We start from the raw sequence: 18,098 nt of genomic DNA, 5'->3' as shown, positions 1-18,098 counted from the left end.
TACGTCATAAGAAATATTGTGTAAAGTAATAGTAAACATTTACCGGTAATATAATTCTGCGAAGAGGTTCTGAAAGGGTCAGGCAGTATAAACAAACAAATTGGAGTTTTCTTCCTTTGCTTACAGTAGTTTTCACAGGTGTGCAAATGACAACGATTGACTTGATTAGAATTGGTAAGAGCAAAAATTAATTTATGCGGGCATCAAATTCATTTTTACTCTCATTATAATTTATTTAATTTGTTTTGTTGAATTAAAATTTAGAACGCAAAATTAACATGAAGTTGGGGAGGGGGGCTGTTTGAGCGTCTTTTCTTCGCTTCTCAAGCTTCATATATATACATGTATGACTCTTCCAAAGAACTTCAAAGGGGTCTGGACCCCCCCCCCCCCCCCCCAGGTCTGCGCATGGCAATGAGGGTGGTTTGAAATGATGTCAATCTAAAACCTTTATGGTATACTGTAGTACTAGTATTATCTCTTTTCTTTTTTTACTTGTAACCAAAGATGAAAGCAACATCAATTTGATTGGCTCGCCAAATACCGTCTCAATTCTTACTGATCTGCTGATTCCACTTGACCACCAGCAAAATGAATTAAAACTTCAGCCAGAACAAGTCACACCAATCCAGGAGACTCATTGCTCGCCCGATCAGATGGTGGAAGAAATAACCAGCATAGAAAATAAAACTAGTACTGCAGCCACAAGCATGGAGACATGTGTGGAGTCAAGCATGTAATAAAACTTAGAAAATTAGTAATTTAAATGAACAGTTCAACCGTAGAAAATACAATAACTTGCTCACCATTTCATGGTTTAATCATAAAATTACCCCAAATTTATTATGTTTTTTTTTTTAATTTTTTTTCTTCAAATGTACATTATAATGCATAGACGTGTATCAATATATGAACTAATACATAATAGATTTATTTAGTTTGGTAAGATCTTCATAAGCTACTCTTAATCATAAAAAGGTAAATTTACATACATACGTTAACGCTGAATTTCAATCCCGCATGCACAATCACAACTGTAAAAGTTTACCCTTGTGCATTGTAGGTCAAAAAAAGTGGGAACTCCAAATGATCGAGGTCAACGTAAGAGAATAAGGCCCGAAGATGTTACAAGAATGCAGTACGAAGTTTTGGTAGAACAAAAGAAAAAGATACAGGAGCAAACAATTTATTACCAATTAATGAATAAAAAATTGCGATTGGAGTTAAATTTATCCAATGAAGATTAATAAATATATGAATCATGTTATCAAATAGTTCTTTTTTTAAAGAATTCTAAGCATCAATTTCATAAATTAACTGAAGACTTCGTGTTCATGTTCATGTATTTTCCCGATTCAGTGCGCGCTCGACAGTGATTTCTTTCAATCAATACATCGTAGGCTTTGAACATTTTTCCTGGTTGTATATGGCTAGACTACTACCCTGTGTTGAAAATGATATAAAAATAAAACTCAGTATTTACACCTTTATATACGATATAATATTCTTGGTGTCCAAAAACATTATTATCAGTGTATAGTCTAGAGGGTCCTTAACTTGTTCTGTAGTGAAGGTTCTTCAAATTTTAAAATCCTGTTTAAAATTCTGTTTAGAGAGATAAAAACACGTCAGTAGAATGGGAGTATTTAGCCAATGAAGTACTGTCCTATCTAGAAATAATGTTGTGTGATGTAATTCCTGATGTTCTTTCCATCCTCGGGTCCATTGTAATTTCCCTGTATATTTCCATTAACAGTTATATCTTCATCCATCGGTGGCTCGTTGTACATTATAGCCAGGTTATGCAAAACTGCACAAGCACCTAAAGTGTAGTTATGGAAACAAATGCATACATAAATTGTAAAGTTTTTAATTTTTTGATTTAAACTTCATTGTCAAGCTATATTTAAACGCATTTCATATAAGATTATGATGTACATGTAATCCTATTCGTCTGTCAATTTTTCTCTCTGTCACAAATACACTTATACTATAACATAATCTTTAATATGCTCAAAACTTTTAAATGAAAGAGGATAAGGTTCAATATTTCACCTGTGCATACTTTGACCTTTGACTTATGATCTTTACCTTGAAATTTGACCTACAACTCTCTGAATTGCTTCCTTCTCTCTGTACCAGGCGCATGGTTAATTATAAATGACAGTATATTAACGAATTATATATTTACCAATAATTGTGCACACTCTCTCTGGCTTCATTCTGATTTCAGAATGAAGGACGTGGAACCGTCGTTTCCACCAGCCAAATGTCCTCTCAATGGCCACGCGTGTTTTAGAATGCGCTGTATTAAAGCGCTCCTCGGCCTGAGAGGAGGGTCGGAGGTATGGTGTCATAAGGTATGGTTTACAGGCATACCCACTATCGCCCAATATGATGCCATCATTGATAGAGCGGAAGTTCCGCTCAATATCTTGCTTTATTCCACTCATGTTAAATATGTGGCTATCATGTGTGCTACCTGGCCATCTTGCCACGATGTTGGTAAATTTACCTGTATCAAAAAGGCACAATAACTACAGTTAACCAGTGCTAGGGCGGATCCATGAATTTTACTGTAAGGGGTAAGGGGTCGTGCTAAAAATGTCGAGTAAAAATAATATTGATCAGACAAAAAAAAAGACTATCCAAACGCGAAACAGCTAGGAAGGGTTGCATACTTCTTAACAAGGTACTCTCCATCATCTTTATCTGACCAACTCATGAGAGGTGCGCGTTTCCCAGGTAGGATTGGGGGGGGGGGTTATTCCAAGGTTATTTTTGGTTACTTTTACTGTACAAAATGTTTCCGAAAAACTCACAATCATAACTGTATCATAATATGCTTCGGTTCTTAAAAAAGTACTCACTAATATTCAATTTTTATCCTATGTAATGATATTAAAACAATTTTTATATTATTATGTAAATGCAATAACAAAGAATCTCTCTCTAGCTTACGTAAAAAGAAGTATATATTTCATATCAAATCTCATTTTTGCATACCAGCATTATCACAGATAGCTTGAACATTGATTGAGTGGTAGCCTTTCCTATTCACAAATGCTGGTTCATTCTCTGACGGTCCTTGGATCCTCACATGAGTGCCGTCGATACAGCCTATAACACCTGGAAAGCCTGCTAATTTAAAAAATTCACTCTTGATTCTGGTTAGCTCCTCGTCTGCTGGCCATTTAATAAATCTGGGCGCAAGAGATACCAGTGACTGCGACACTTTCAGAACGATTCGAGAGACTGTTGACTTGTCGACCCCAGTTGTGTCACCAAGAACTTGAAGAAAACTTCCACTGGCATAAAATCTCAAGGCAATCAGAATCTAAATTTGAAAAAAAAAATTAAAATTTGTAGACTTATTTATGCGCAATTTATAATCTGCAAACTGGTTTCATGTTTACTTTTCTGCGGAAAAAATACATAGGTCTACACGCATTATGTTAGATAAGTTAAATTAAAATAAGTTAAAATTATTTATAAAATAATATCCAACAAAATTCCAATTTACACTACTTTATTTTGGTGTGGGTCTAAGAAAAAAAATGGATTTACTACTTTATGCTTATGAAAAATAGGGTCGGTTTTAGGCATAAGTTTGTTTTTATTTATTTATTTATTTTTCAAATAAAGGCATAACTTTGAAATGTAATTTTTTGAAAATGGTTTGAAGTTCTTTTATTTTACCCATAATATATATTTTTTCTCTCAGTGCGTTGAATTATTGATAATATCAAAACAATGGATATAAATTTTATATAATGTTCAATCTCTGAAATGATTTTTTTCTCGAGTGTTTCTTGTAAAATGTAAGAAGTATCAGGCATGTAGCATCATTTTTTTTTTCAAAAAGGAGTAGGGGTGGGGACTACAGAAAATTATTTACGAGTAAAAAAAAACTTTAACAATAAAAAAAAGCAATCCACGTAAATATATTGCGTGGTGGTGGGCGGGAAGGGGGGGGGGGGTTACAGTCTATAGATCTTTAACGTATCATATATATATATATATATATATATATATATATATATATATATATTATTTGTGATTTTATTGAGACCTATACATGTAGTCCTAATATTTATTATTTGTGATTTTATTGAGACCTATACATGTAGTCCTAATATTTATTAGGAAACTGTAACCAACTGTATTTATTTATTAAGGTCTTCTGTTTCCAACGGAAGACCTTCTACTGATTGTGATGATTAAGATTATTCTTTTTTTTTTTTTTTCCTAGACGCCAACTTTGACGCTTCATATCTTCCTCATTTTTAAACAGATTTTGTTCAAATTTTCAGAGCTTTTAGACTTTACAAAACACTGTCAGAATACCGTAATACAATTCGGAAATTACCTTCTGTTCACGAGTTATTCCCCTTTGATTGAATTTTGCATGCCTCCCATTTCCAGACAAAGGCTCAGAAATGGTTATAATTGGAGCACAAAACCCTTTGAAATTGAAAAGAGGAAGCATTGAAGTTGTGCACATCGGTTTTTGTTTTTTGATTTTTGCATTAAAAATGGCGCTAGAGAGGGGTCAAAAGTTAGAACGCGGAAAACAGCAAAAAATTTGACATATTTTCCTTTATATCTTGAAAACTAGAAATATTTTGTTAAGACATGTAGAACAAAAGTTGCGCATAATTGCAAGGGCTTTCATATTATACTATTTAAAAGGGGCTGGCCCCTATGATTAGGGATCTTGGGCCCTTAAAAGTTTTTGCTTTATAACTCAAAAACGGTAAATATTTCGATCTGGATCTTGGGAACAAAATTGTTCTTTTACACCTTTTTGATCTAATGAAAATGTTGTTTTGTTCGAGTATACCATGGGTATTGCGTAATACGTATTAGAAAGCAGGCCAGGTAAACAGGTAACGTTTTTCATTCGGCAAGGAAATTAGACCTCTTCATGTGTATAACTTAAACAGACTTGTTATCAATAATATACCCTGCGGTATTTAATGTTAATTTTCTTTTTAATAAGGTTTAAAACGTGGTTTATGGTTCACTATTAAATTATTTATTACAACTAGTCTTTCTTTTCTTCTTTTTTAAATTAGGTTAATAGTGTTCAAAAGCGGAGAATATTAAATCTATCTTTCTACTTTTATTATTACAACAAACTTTGTAAGTGATTTTAAACTGTATGCATTGAATAATTCACGATCATTAGCTGTATGCATATTACGGTCTCCATGTTCAGCTCGATGTTTAGTTATGTAACCCAACGCGCGAATCCCACGCTGTTGATCGAGGTCACCAGTGTACTAGCCACCTGTGACCATAAACAAAGCTAGTATTTGTGATCGCGTATAATGTCAATTTTGTACAAAGAGCTATTAATTAATGGAAAGTTATGTTTTTAATTATATCGAATCAGTAAGATTACTTTACCGATCTTTTATAATCTTAATTCCAAACACTGGTGCATAAAAATCATTTTGAATTTTAATCGCTGTTTTTGTCTGTTCACGCAACAATACATTTAAAAAAAGTATTGCTCTATCCCGTGTTGTTGTATTTTAATTCATCTGCAATTGTAATTGAATGGGGGCTTCGGTAAATAATTGTAATTACTACGCATGCTACGCACATATTATTTTTACCACCACTCTTGTGAATGTCCATTTATTATTTATAGAATTAAATAAACATTAACATAAATAAAAATTCCTTCAAATATACATGTACTATAATTCAAGTCTTTGTAATATAGCAAACAGTTTCATCCGTCTCTGCCGCTTTGTGTCTTTAAGTGTTGTAGTCCAGTCCTCGTTTACATACACGTGGCCACAGAGAGCCGCGGGCACCTCGATGTTGAAATACATTGTTGCTCTACACCGCACAAACAACTAGCATGTACATGCAGTGTAGTAATTGGCAAAGATTGTTTGAAAAATATAAACTCGCATGTGTTCGCTACGAAGCATTCATTTTAAAATTTTATTTACATGTAGATACCTTATAAGAACAAAATAAAGTAAATGTATAACGCCTAGAACAATGTTTAAAAATTAAAATACAAATATCGTGTGCTCGGAAGGGAAGATGGCTTGAAAGGGTGTGTCTGTGAATGCTTAGATCTAGCAAAACACTTCGCAAAGTTAAGCATACTTGTGTCCAAATCCTTTAAAAGTGGGGGCAATCCCTAATCCTCGCACCCTTTCTTTTTGAATCTAAAAATATATACCATACTGAGAGTTGTATATAGAGCGGGAATGTTATTTTATTAGTCCTTAAAGGCACAACTTAAGAAATGACTTATAAATTTTTTTTTAGATAAGATTGTTTCGTGATACAGCTGTGATAAATCTTAGGAACTTCTAAAGTTATAACTTAGGCATATCTTAAGATAACTTAGGAAACGTTTTTGAAACAGGCATGTCAAGCATTCAGTCAGATTTATTACGACGTCCATATTACCATATAAGAGAATGAAATTTTGTTTTGTATATAAAGTGGTTATTACAAATATGCGTGTTACAAAAATGTATTGTTGAAATCTTCAAAAGCTATCGAATTATTTGCATACGTGTACTCGTACATATGAACATTGATCAACACTGATCAAGTGTATACCGGGACCCGGGATAGTCTTATTATAGCTCTTGCTTTGTCAAATCATTACTTTCATACCCCTTGCATTTAAGAAAAACAATGTTATAAAAAAAATAATAATCTGACATATAACAAGTATACATGTAGCGTGTGCAATTTATTTGGCTAGGGGCATGTACACACGTGGTTCGAAACTGTAGGGGGCTACAAATGCGGCCATAACTAGTATATTTTTGAGGTGTTATAAAAAACAAATAATACTCACAAAAGCTTATAAAATTGCCGTTCTATCGATACCTTATATGCCATGTTTCATCCACCAACAACGCCACGACATCGATGAGAAATACGTTTCTACACGGGCATTTTCTTCGAAAAGGATAGGAAGTTAATGAATTAAAATAATTAATTCTTTTAGTTAACGCATTATGTTTACCTCTTTATTTGTTGTATGCAATAAGTATAGACCTTACTAATAATGACTGTTTGGTTGTCACACCTGTGCATGTGTCGTGCGAGGTACAGCGGTAAGGTAAATTACCGAGAGTCGCGATGTGCGGGGTGATTCGGAATACCCTAAATGACGGTGGTCCATTGAATTTCTACTAGTAAATCAACCTGTCAAATCTAACATGGGCCCACATAATACGACTAAATTCGTTTCATGAATGAACTGGTTCTTAACAAATATATGTATAGTATACAATATCTTTTCTTTAGATCTGTTTGTTTATTATTTTCAACCACAATCTGCAGTACATGTATAGTTACACGAAATCCATGCACAACGGCGCTACACCTGTCAATCAAAATCACTCGATATTGTGAACTCAGTCTGGTGTTACGGCAGCATTTCCGAAGTGATTCAAAATATTCTATCGGCTAATTCTAATTTTTCGCGTTGAATAATAATATTTTGGAACAAAGTTGGAATTAAGGCTGGAGCTGCATGCTGTGAATTTATCACACCTGCAGTCTGCAGTCTTCCCTTCTTACATGTATATGAAGCATCTGTTGAGTAATGAATCAGAGAGCATAATATGCGGAACAAGTTTGATTGAGATTTTTACTTTTCCTTTAAGATAAAATGATTAATAACATAATTTATGCATCTAATAGATACATATAAATGTACATGTATAGCTTTTTAAAAACAAGAATCTGTAATTGAAAATGTGAAAGTGAAGAGTTTAGGTAATAGTTCTTAACCAAAATTTAATGACAGTTCATTCCTTCCTAGTCTCTATATAACTTTTAATTACGGCCGTGCCCTCTCCCCTTCAAAAGATGTCTAATACATGCTTTTAAATTCTGTTTATGTATCAAGAAATTTCCACAGGTACTTGTGGACAGGATCCCCCCCCCCCAAATTCAACCCCAATGTTTGTTGGACATTTTTTCCCACAAATTATATTTATTACACTTATTCATCATGTGTACCATAGGAAAAAATCGAGTACAAGTACCTGTGGAAATTTCTATTTGCCCCCCCCCCCCTTCCCAAAAAAACTGTAATTGTTTTCTACGGGCTTGACAACAGGTACTTGTGGACAGACCCCACAAATTATATTTATTGCACTTACTCATCATGTGTACCATATGAAAAAATCGTGAAAACCCCAAAATAATCGTTCCACACAAAAAATGCCTCACTATGTATAGTTAAAATATTAATTTTTCATATTTCTTGATGAAATTAACATTAATAAAATCAACACAAAATTAATACCGTATTACATATCACTTGAATTTATCATAAAGCAGAAAATCTGTTCTGCGGGCTTCAAGGCCAGCTCAGGAACCTAAAGATGTCCTCATTTTCCAAGTCCAGTACAGAACGTAAATTAAATGAAATAAATCACACGATCACTGGGAAGAACTCAAAGAAAGAAGACTCTTGAGGAAAAGATATTTTGATTCGACTTATAGACTGAAATAAACCGATATTCTCTTTTTGCCACTCTTTCCTGGTGCCCTGGGACTCTGAATGTAGGATCAGTATTTTTCTCACAGGTCCGTTGTACGGATTGTACGGGGGGGGGGGGGGGCAGACCTTCTGAAAATAGTCTTTTGTTGTAGTTTTAATATGTAAATTTTGATTTAGTTGCTGCTTGCACCCTCCCAACTCTTTGTTTCTCTACGATCATACATAGGCGAATCCCAGCAAAAATGTAATGACCCCCCCCCCCCCTCCAACACACACTTTTTTTTTAAATGTGTATTGCGATAGGACTTAAAATTGGAAAACATTTTCTGTATATCTCTACATCGAAAAATATAAAACAAATATTTTTTTTTATATTTCCTTTTTAAAACAACATAGATAATTATGCATAGCTAATTAAATACTGAATTAAATATTTATCTTTGCAGACAATATGCTCTGGGTTATAGAACATGATGTGAAAGCGTATCGTAATGCACCTTGTAATCCGTTGGATTTTCAGATTTAAGGCCAATGCGAAAACCTAAAGACGCCGACATTTTATTATGCTACTGTAATCGAAGATCCGGGGGGCATACAGTTTTTGTCCTGTCCACCTGTCTATTTGTCTGTTAGACTGTGTTAGCCTCTTTGTCCGCAAAAACTTTAACTATGCCCATAAAATTTGATTGGTTGGAACTACTGCTTTCATATTTCTTATGTGTATTCCTAGTAACAAGGACTTCCTTCAGGTACCAACATATTTGACCTCTTGACCTTGAACTTGGAGTTTGATCCTCTTTCGCAAAATTTTACCAAACTATAACCTTGGCCAAAACTTTTGAACAGTTGGTGCTATGGCTTTTATACTTCACATCTGTATCCCTTGTGATAAGTCTCCTCCTTGGGTATAAATATGTTTGACCATTTGACCTTGACCTTGGAGTTTGACCAACTTTTAAACAACTTTAGCCTTGACAATAACTTTTGAATGACTAGTACTAGGGCTTTTATATTACATAGGTAATTTTCTTGTGACAAGGCCTGTCATTGTATACCTTTAATTTTGACCATTTTACCTTGACCTTTGATTATGTCCTACTTTTGAAAAACTTTAACCTTGGTTTTAACTTTTGAACAGTTGGTGCTAAGGCTTTTTTAATACCACATGTGTATTCCTTGTAACAATTAAGACCTTCCCTCAAGTACAAACAATTATGTTCCCTTGACCTTGGAGTTTGACCTTTTAAAGAAATTAACCTTGGCCATAACTTTTAAACTGTTGCTGCTGTGGCTTTCATACAAGTATATATTTCACAGTATATTCTTTGTTCAAGACCTTTATTTGGGTAATAACATTTTTTTTTATCTTTTGATCTTGACCATGGAGTTTGACTTGCATTTGAGAAACTTTTAACTTTTGCCATAAGATGCCATATGGGGGCATCAGTGTTTCAAAAATCACATGTTGTTCAGTATCCAAATTGGGCATAAAACATTTACAATGATCCTTTAAAGCAGTGAGTTGAACCTAATAAATTACGACTATAGAAATTATGATAATTTATTTCGATGTATGGTCTAAAAAAACGTTTATTATACCTCTGTGAAAACTAGCTTACAAGTGAAAAATCACTAGTAAAATAGAATTTGATTGGCCGAGAATGTCACGTGTCCATCATGTTTGCCCTGCAACAAAACGTCGTCTTTCACGATTGTGACGTCACAATTAAACGAGTGAGGAGTTAGATTGTTTATAGCGACGCTGCTAACTTCGTTCGCGCGGTAACAACTAAAAATTCACCCCAAAAAATCACCTTAATTAATGGAATTGCATACAGATATTAGATTAAACGTTCTTTATTAAAATGTTTGCACTTTTCAAAATTCGTTTATGGAAATACAGCTAACATACGTCATGAGACGTCACAGTCTAGACGTTCCAAATGTCTCGTGCTGTTTGAAGAGGTGGATCTTAAAATTAAGTGAACAATGCACTCGCCCAACGGTCGCACCGTCAGCATGTTATCGTTGATTGATTGTGTCGATTTAAATGTGTAAAAATGTAATGGTGTTTGAATGTTACTGGTGTGATCACACAAACTTGTCACGTAGGATTTTTTTTTTAATGAAACGAGGCTATTGGTGTACCTGTAACTTACATCTCTTTCATATCGTTCTCATCAAATGCATGTTTGCTTTATTCATTGGATCTCCTTTGTAATTCCTGCATTTTGGTTAATTCGGTATTATAAACAATTTATTGCATAATAGTGAGGGAGACATAAAGATTTCTTCGCAAATGAAAAATCATATTTCTCTCGGGCGTTGCCTTCGGGGAGTATGATTTTTCATGGGCGAAGAAATCTTCAAGTTGCCCTCGGGGAATATGATTTTTTATGGGCGAAGAAATCTTCATGTCTCCCTCACTATCATGCAATAAATGCAAACTGTGAACTTGTCAACTGCGAAACACACAAAAGGGTATCGCTGATATCATACAGAGTGTATCATTGCCTTGATCAGGCCCATAGGAAGCAAATTCAGAGGTTTTTTTTTTTGGGGGGGGGGGGGCACAGCCATACATTTTCAGTTGACAGTTGAGGGGGCACTACTACCATAAATTTCCTGACAAGCAAAAAAAAGGTCACCAACTACCAAAAATTCCTTGACAAGCAAAAAAAAGAAGGTTATCAGACGTTTCTATCGAGGTGGCACAAGCTATAGTATCTATGTCTACTATAGTAATCTATATATCGGCAAAATTATTGGGGGCACGCCCCCCCCCCCTCCCTCGGTTCCTACGGCCATGTTGATTAAATTTAGGGTCACTAAGGAAAGAATGTTTTGACTGGATGAATGGTCTGAAAGAACATGTGTTAACTTGTCGAGTCGGTAACACAAAGATGGGGTTTGCTTATAACCAGAGTGTGTCATGGTTTGATGCAAGGTCATTTGAACGAGTTCAAGGTCATCAACGGAAAAACAACATTCCTTAACTGTCTTTCTACTGGTGAGACATTGCAAGTTGATACCCCTTACAAGATTGCTTATAACCTTAGAATGTGGCATGACCTTGACTCAAGGTCACTTCTTCCTGTTCGCAGCTCCAACGGAAGACCTACTCGTTGCTTTGCAACGAGCTCTGCTCTAGTTGATAATACTTATTTAGATCTGTCCCGCTTTTCTGCTTTTATCAACAGTACATGTATACAATATTAGATCCGCCTCATAGATGATGACGAAAGAAATGACGTCACAAATTGAACAAAGTCTATTTTGGATTCAGTGAATGATTAGGCCTATGCATTGACGCAGTGGGAATTTCTAATTTGTTTTTTTATCAATAATTTGATTTTTTACGGAAATAAGCATGTTTATACCTGTAATTCTGTTGACAAAGAGTGCGATCTATTTGTGGAATGCCTTAGTGAAGGTTCCAGTAATGTGACAAGCCGTCCAATATTTTCTTTACGGAAACGGTATCATTTCCGAATTTCCTCATCGTCCATAGTGTGCAGTGAAAAACGCTCACGAAAGACTCTGTCATTTCTCCGTCTGCCTAGCTGGCAAAACATAAGGCTGGCCGCCATACTTAATGACCACTTAATGAAGCCCCCTTACCTTCATTAAAGTTGAGGAGTTTAATGAAGCTTTAATGCACCGATTCGTTCATTAAAAGATTGATACAACGGAATTTAATGACACATTAAAAATGATCAGTTTAATGAAGCTTTAATCACTCATTAAATATTGATACAACCGGATCCTGGATATTAAATAATTTAGGTACACAATGACGATGAGTTATGATGAGCATGGTTGCCTCTTCCAAAATTGTGAATTTCATGGCCCCAGGGTCAAGGGTTCTTGATGTAAGGGCGGGGTTCTATTGATTATATAAGGAAAATGCATAAATTCTTTCAAAATTTTCTTCTCTGCTCCTGGGTATTATTTAAACAAAGGAAGTGCATGGTTATGATAAGGAGGAATGCCTCTTCCTAAATTGTGAAATTCATGGCCCCAGGGTCAGGGGTTCTGGTGAAGAGGGGGGGGGGCTCTATTGGTTATATAGTGAAAATGCATAATTTCTTTCAAAATATTTTTTCTACTACTGGTTATAAAGCAAAGAAACAAGTGTATAGTTGTAATGAGCAAGGGTGCTTCTTCCAGAACTGTGAGTTCATGGCCCCTGTGTCAGATGTTCTGGTGTAAGGGTGGGGCTTTATTTATTTAATAATATAGTGAAAATGCATTTCTTTGAAAATCTTCTATGCTCCTGGGCATATTCAAAACAAACAGAGTAGAAGTTTTAATATGCAAAGATATTTTTACCAGAATTTTGAACACCTTGACCATTTAGTCAAGTGTTCTGGTCCTGGCCAGGGCTCTATTAACTTGTATTCTGCTGAGCAAAGTTATTTCCCTTTGCCATTCGCCTTTGATAATTAATCACTGTAAACAATGTATTTGAAAGGTTAACAGAATACGAGAATTATGCAAGAATATTTGTTGCATAATACAAAAAGTACTTTCATAGTTTTAATGATCTGGAAAATATAGATGAATACAAAATGAGACAAAATTTTAAATGTTCTTCAAAGGCCAAGAGAGGCCAATGTGAGGAATAATAATATGGGGTTAAAAAATAGACATTTTGTTAAATAGTCTGCATGGTAATAGTGATAAATGGGGTACAGATACATATTATTTCCCGATCATGACAAGGAGCACACGGCGGGTGTGACCGGTCGGCAGGGGATGCTCACTCCTCCATGGCACCTGATCCCACCTCTGATGTTTGCCCTGCTCCTATTTTGTATTGATTAATGGACTTTTGAGCTTGAATACTGTTCGTTATCTCCATATATTTCATAGATACTAGACCAATTATTTTATTGATGCCAATCATACTATTTTTCTTGCTTTTGGGGAACAAAGCTTCATTTATCAGTTTATGGATCCTCTAAATTGTTGTATTGTACTCAGGTGACCGTTAAGGCCCTTGGGCCCCTTGTTATTTGCAGCAGACTTCTACAGCTGAATCATACAAATATTCATATAATCTGTAGTTAAGTGTACTGACTTTTAAATTGTTATTTTCCAGAGAGGTCCAGAGTTAGCCTCAGGGCTCTCTATTCATATTCTGGCCATCTTTCAATTTCATCGTTTTTTTTTTTGTTTTTTTTTTTTTTTTGTCTTATGCTTTTGGATTGGATTTTGTTTTTCCCTCCAAGTTTTCTTTGTGTTTTTGATTTATTCGGATTTAGCACTGGAAAGTTATGATCATGTCTTGGTGACGGAGCTTTTCCAGTTTTCATATAAGACCTTTGACATTGAGACTTGTATATCCACTTGCATGATATTGATATTATGTCCCTAGCTGTCTGTCTAGTGTATGCAGCTTATGTATGTGCTGCTATGACTCATTCCCATTGAATGGGTTTCTTTCTGAATAACTTAATATGTATCCATCAAATAAGAGACCGTCTTGTTAATACCCGAAGTAACAGCCTTGTTGTTTATCTCCACTACATTATCAATACAAGTCTGTTATACAATTAATAAATCACATAATTGGTGACGTGACATCAACTTTCCTTAAATTGATCGTATTTTCCGTCCATCCTTCGCCATTGTTTTCGCCTTAAGTTTTTTGACAGGACGCAAGAAACACTTCTTTGAATTTTTAAAAAGAGTATATTAAAAGCATTCGTGCATGACGAAATTAAAAAATACCACTTTTCATCAGTTTCTATGGCAACACTGGCCATTTTGAAAATTTTAAATAAAGATTGCATATCTTTTGTTAGTGATTATTATGACAGTGCAGTTTCATCAAGATTGACAGAGCCACCTTTGAGAAACTGCGGACTGCGTTATTTGTCGAACAATAACAATATGTCTCCCCGACTTTGTCCGAGTTGACATACATTTTCATCAATACACATTGTACAAAACTATTGCATCCGCTAGCGCTTCATGAAAAATATGCCTACGTGCAAGTCTGTGTGATTTACACACCAATAATTCACACTAAACTTAAAAACATTCCTTATACTTACATTTTACATGCTTACATGCATCAAAAATATACTCATATCGTCATATTTTTATTAACGTCTCTGTAGCCTCATTGTGACGTCACTTTAGCGCGAGTTTCACCGTGTATATTTCTACTCGTGAGTATACACAAAAATGGTTTTCAAATCAATTTCACAGTTGGCTAGTCGCCCGCGTGGCGCAGTGGTTAGAGCGTCTGCTCTAGAGTCGCGAAGTAAGGAGTTGATCCTTACGTCGCGGGTTCGAATCCCACTGTGGGACGTGGAGACCGGTCCTTCGGATGATACCGTATAAACCGAGGTCCCGTGTCGCAGTAGGTGCTGGCACGAAAAAGATCCCTCACTGCTCAATGGTCGTAAGTGCCGAGTATAGGATAAAAATTTGCAGCTCTCCACCGGCAAGTGGTGGCGTCTCCATATGAATGAAAAAAACCTCGAAAGGGACGTTAAACAACAATCAATCAATCACAGTTGGCTAAGTAGAAAAACACAGCAAATGTAAATATATATAATTAAATGTTTACACTTTTGATTTTGAAAAAAATAACAATACATCTGGATTCAAAGATAATATCAGAGTACATCCACTAAATATATACACATTTTTTCGTGATCGGAAGGTCGTGCGTTGGTGTCAATGTCATCAAGAGCTTCAATCAATTACACTGGAGACTTTCAGTGGTAGTCTAGACCATTTGTATCTACCAAACGGAATAATCATGGATGTAAACATTCTCGACTTCTCATCCAGTTTTACATGCCAATAGGCTTCTTTGACATCCAATTTGCTGAACAACTTGTCTTTCTGAAGTTTAGGTAGTACGTTCATCAAGAACTCGTAGTTTGTAATGTTCACGCAATAATGCCGTGTTTAAAGCTTGCAGATCAAGACAAATTCTCAGTTTTCCATTCGCTTTGTGTACTAGCGCCATTTGATTGACCCATTTTACTTGATGTGGTTACTGGAACAAGGATTCATCTTCTAACAACGGGACGTAAAACAATATTCAATCAATACACGAATTCTTCAAAACGTTGAAAACTTATATACGAATGTTAAGTTTCTATTTTTTTTCATGTGATCTTTTTATACGTACATGTACCTCACATGAACGTTTGCAATAAGTCTACTCTTAAGCTTTCAACTAGCTCACGAAGAGTGTTAACTTCATGCTCCAATGGAAAACCTACAGTCGGCATCGTACACGAATCTGCGTAGTATAAGCTGTCATCTGTCGACAAGTGTATGAAACTGTCCTGCAATGGGTATTCTCCATCGACATGGAACTTAAAACTGTACTGCAATGGGTATTCTCCATCGACATGGAACTTGAAACTGTACTGCAATGGGTATTCTCCATAGATATGGCGCATGAAGACGTGCTCTGTGAGGTGCTCTCAATCAACATGGCACGAAGCATAAAGCCATGCTGCATGGACTATTCTCCATCAACATGACTGTATCTCCATATCCAATAAAGGTCCGTCCTCCTCCTCCCTTCACTCTTTTTCCGACAGCTCATATCTTTGGGGGTTACTAATTCTGCAAAAAATACAGTAATACGTAAACATAAGTAAAAAAAACAAAATATATATCTTTTCTCACTTACTTTATTAAATATTAATTAGTGAGGAAAATAAATACGTAATACACATATTTATATGAAGCAAAAAATTATATATTAAATTTTTGTATAAACAAAAAATGTCAATAACCCAGCTACCACAAAAAATTGAAATATTTTAAGAACATTTTCAAATTGTTTCAGAAACATTTTTAAAAATGTTTTAATCACGTGATGTATGTTTTTAAAACGTTTTAGCATAATGTTTCACCAAATGTTATAAGAACATTTTCTTAAAATGTTGCAAAAACATTTTTAGAAATGTTTTAATCGCGTGATTTTGTATGGTTTATTAATTATGTTTAAATAATTTTTGAAATGTTTTGTAATAATATTTTTGAAATATGACTGGAAAACATTTTATAACGTTTGTGACATAAAAAATGCATTCTTTAACCTTTCGAGCCCCTGATTGCCATAGCTTTCCTCACACTCCATATGGAATGTAAACATATGCAAATGAATCAAATTTTGAAATCGTAACAGGTTGAATCATTTTTAACGTCTTTAATTAAAGTCCTATCAATGGTGGGCTTGCTCTCATGTAGTAATGAAAAGAGCAGAGTAACTTAAAACTTGTAACACAAAGAGAATGAATTTTTTGTTCAGAAATAATGTATAATATACAATTAAAATAACATTTGATTTATATTAAGTATAACCAACAATCTACTATTTAAAATTTACATGTATTACCTTGATGTAATTTGATCATCCTGGCTTATTGGGGGCATTCCTTAAAACACCAAGCACTTCCGTTTTGATTTGCTGGAATGCTAGTGTCTTCTTGGAGGCTTTTCTTGCTGCAGCTACTTTAGAAGAAAATAGATGTTTTAGATATTAGAAAAGTTCCATATATATTAGCATATTTCAAAGCATATACTCTATAAATATTTGAAATTTTCTTGAATTGATTTAAATATGTTGTAAATAAAGTAAACAAAGTACTTAAATGCTTAATAATCCTCTAATCTACTAAAGCAAAAGAATATTTGGACATAAAAGTGTCAATATTGAGCATATTTCTATTTCAACACAGAATACAAGCCATTTACCACCAGGAAAAATGTTAAAAAAAAAAACAAAAAAAAAAAAAACAAACAAACAAAGTACTGACAACAACAGAAATCGCTGTTGTCGTTTTTTTTTTTTCAGTGTGAAAAAGACGTGCAAACAGAGTGGTCAAAAGTTTTTTTACCTAATGAAATATTGAAATTGCTTGAACTGCTTACAGACTGAGTGATATATTGCAAAATCAGATTTCATTTATATCATTTTAGATCGAACGGCAGTTAACTTAAACTTCAGACACAGAATCAGAACTCTTTAGTGTGCTCTCAAAGAATAAACCATGAAATTGAAGATATTAACTTAAACAGAATACATCCTGGTAAGTTTGCAGAATTTTTATTGGTTCAGCGCTGTTTTGTCTAATAAAAATAAAAAAAATATATGAAAAAATGATTACGAGCTGCAATTCTCTCTCTCGCTCTCTATATATATGAGTATCTTACATTGTCTTTAATACACTTGTTACTAGTGCGTCCGTAGTGTTGGCATGGTTGCAGTGCATATTTGCCCCTTTATGAGCATCTACCGACTCGTCACTGGAGTCTTCTGAAGCACCAAACATAAGGAAAAATTATATAAGTATATTCCGTATAGTACAAATTATCACGGACAAAGGAATTCAATGTAATTAAAGAATTTGTGTTTGGTTTAAAACACATACATACGGAAGCCGGTTGGTGCCAGGTAGAAAAAATATTTTGTCTGGCGGCCGCCAAATAAATAACTGGCGGTCGCTAGATAAATAGATCTGGCGGCCGCCAGTTATTTATGTGGCGGCCGCCAGATAAAACATTTTTCTACCTGGCACCTACCGGCTTCCGTATATACACACTCCTTAAT

At 34.7% G+C, this 18,098-nt stretch overlaps 1 protein-coding gene across 1 annotated transcript; it reads right to left on the bottom strand.

The window, feature by feature from the left end:
- Nucleotides 1-1,670: 1,670 nt before the first annotated feature.
- On the bottom strand, nucleotides 1,671-15,936 carry LOC133198316 (putative nuclease HARBI1). Its single transcript, XM_061334420.1, has 4 exons — nucleotides 15,754-15,936; nucleotides 3,007-3,337; nucleotides 2,192-2,515; nucleotides 1,671-1,822 (listed from the first exon to the last, which is right to left on the bottom strand). The coding sequence occupies exons 1-4, from the start codon at nucleotides 15,934-15,936 to the stop codon at nucleotides 1,671-1,673; spliced, it is 990 nt and encodes a 329-aa protein (XP_061190404.1).
- Between the last annotated feature and the right edge of the window lie 2,162 nt (nucleotides 15,937-18,098).

This window comes from Saccostrea echinata, unplaced genomic scaffold (assembly GCF_033153115.1).
Source record: "Saccostrea echinata isolate AGI-Se365-2 ecotype Australia unplaced genomic scaffold, CSIRO_AGI_Sech_v1 ptg000033l, whole genome shotgun sequence".
Taxonomy (NCBI): Eukaryota; Metazoa; Mollusca; class Bivalvia; order Ostreida; family Ostreidae; genus Saccostrea; species Saccostrea echinata.
Note: the sequence above shows the minus strand (reverse complement) of the source record. Positions and strands in the feature narration are given on the sequence as shown.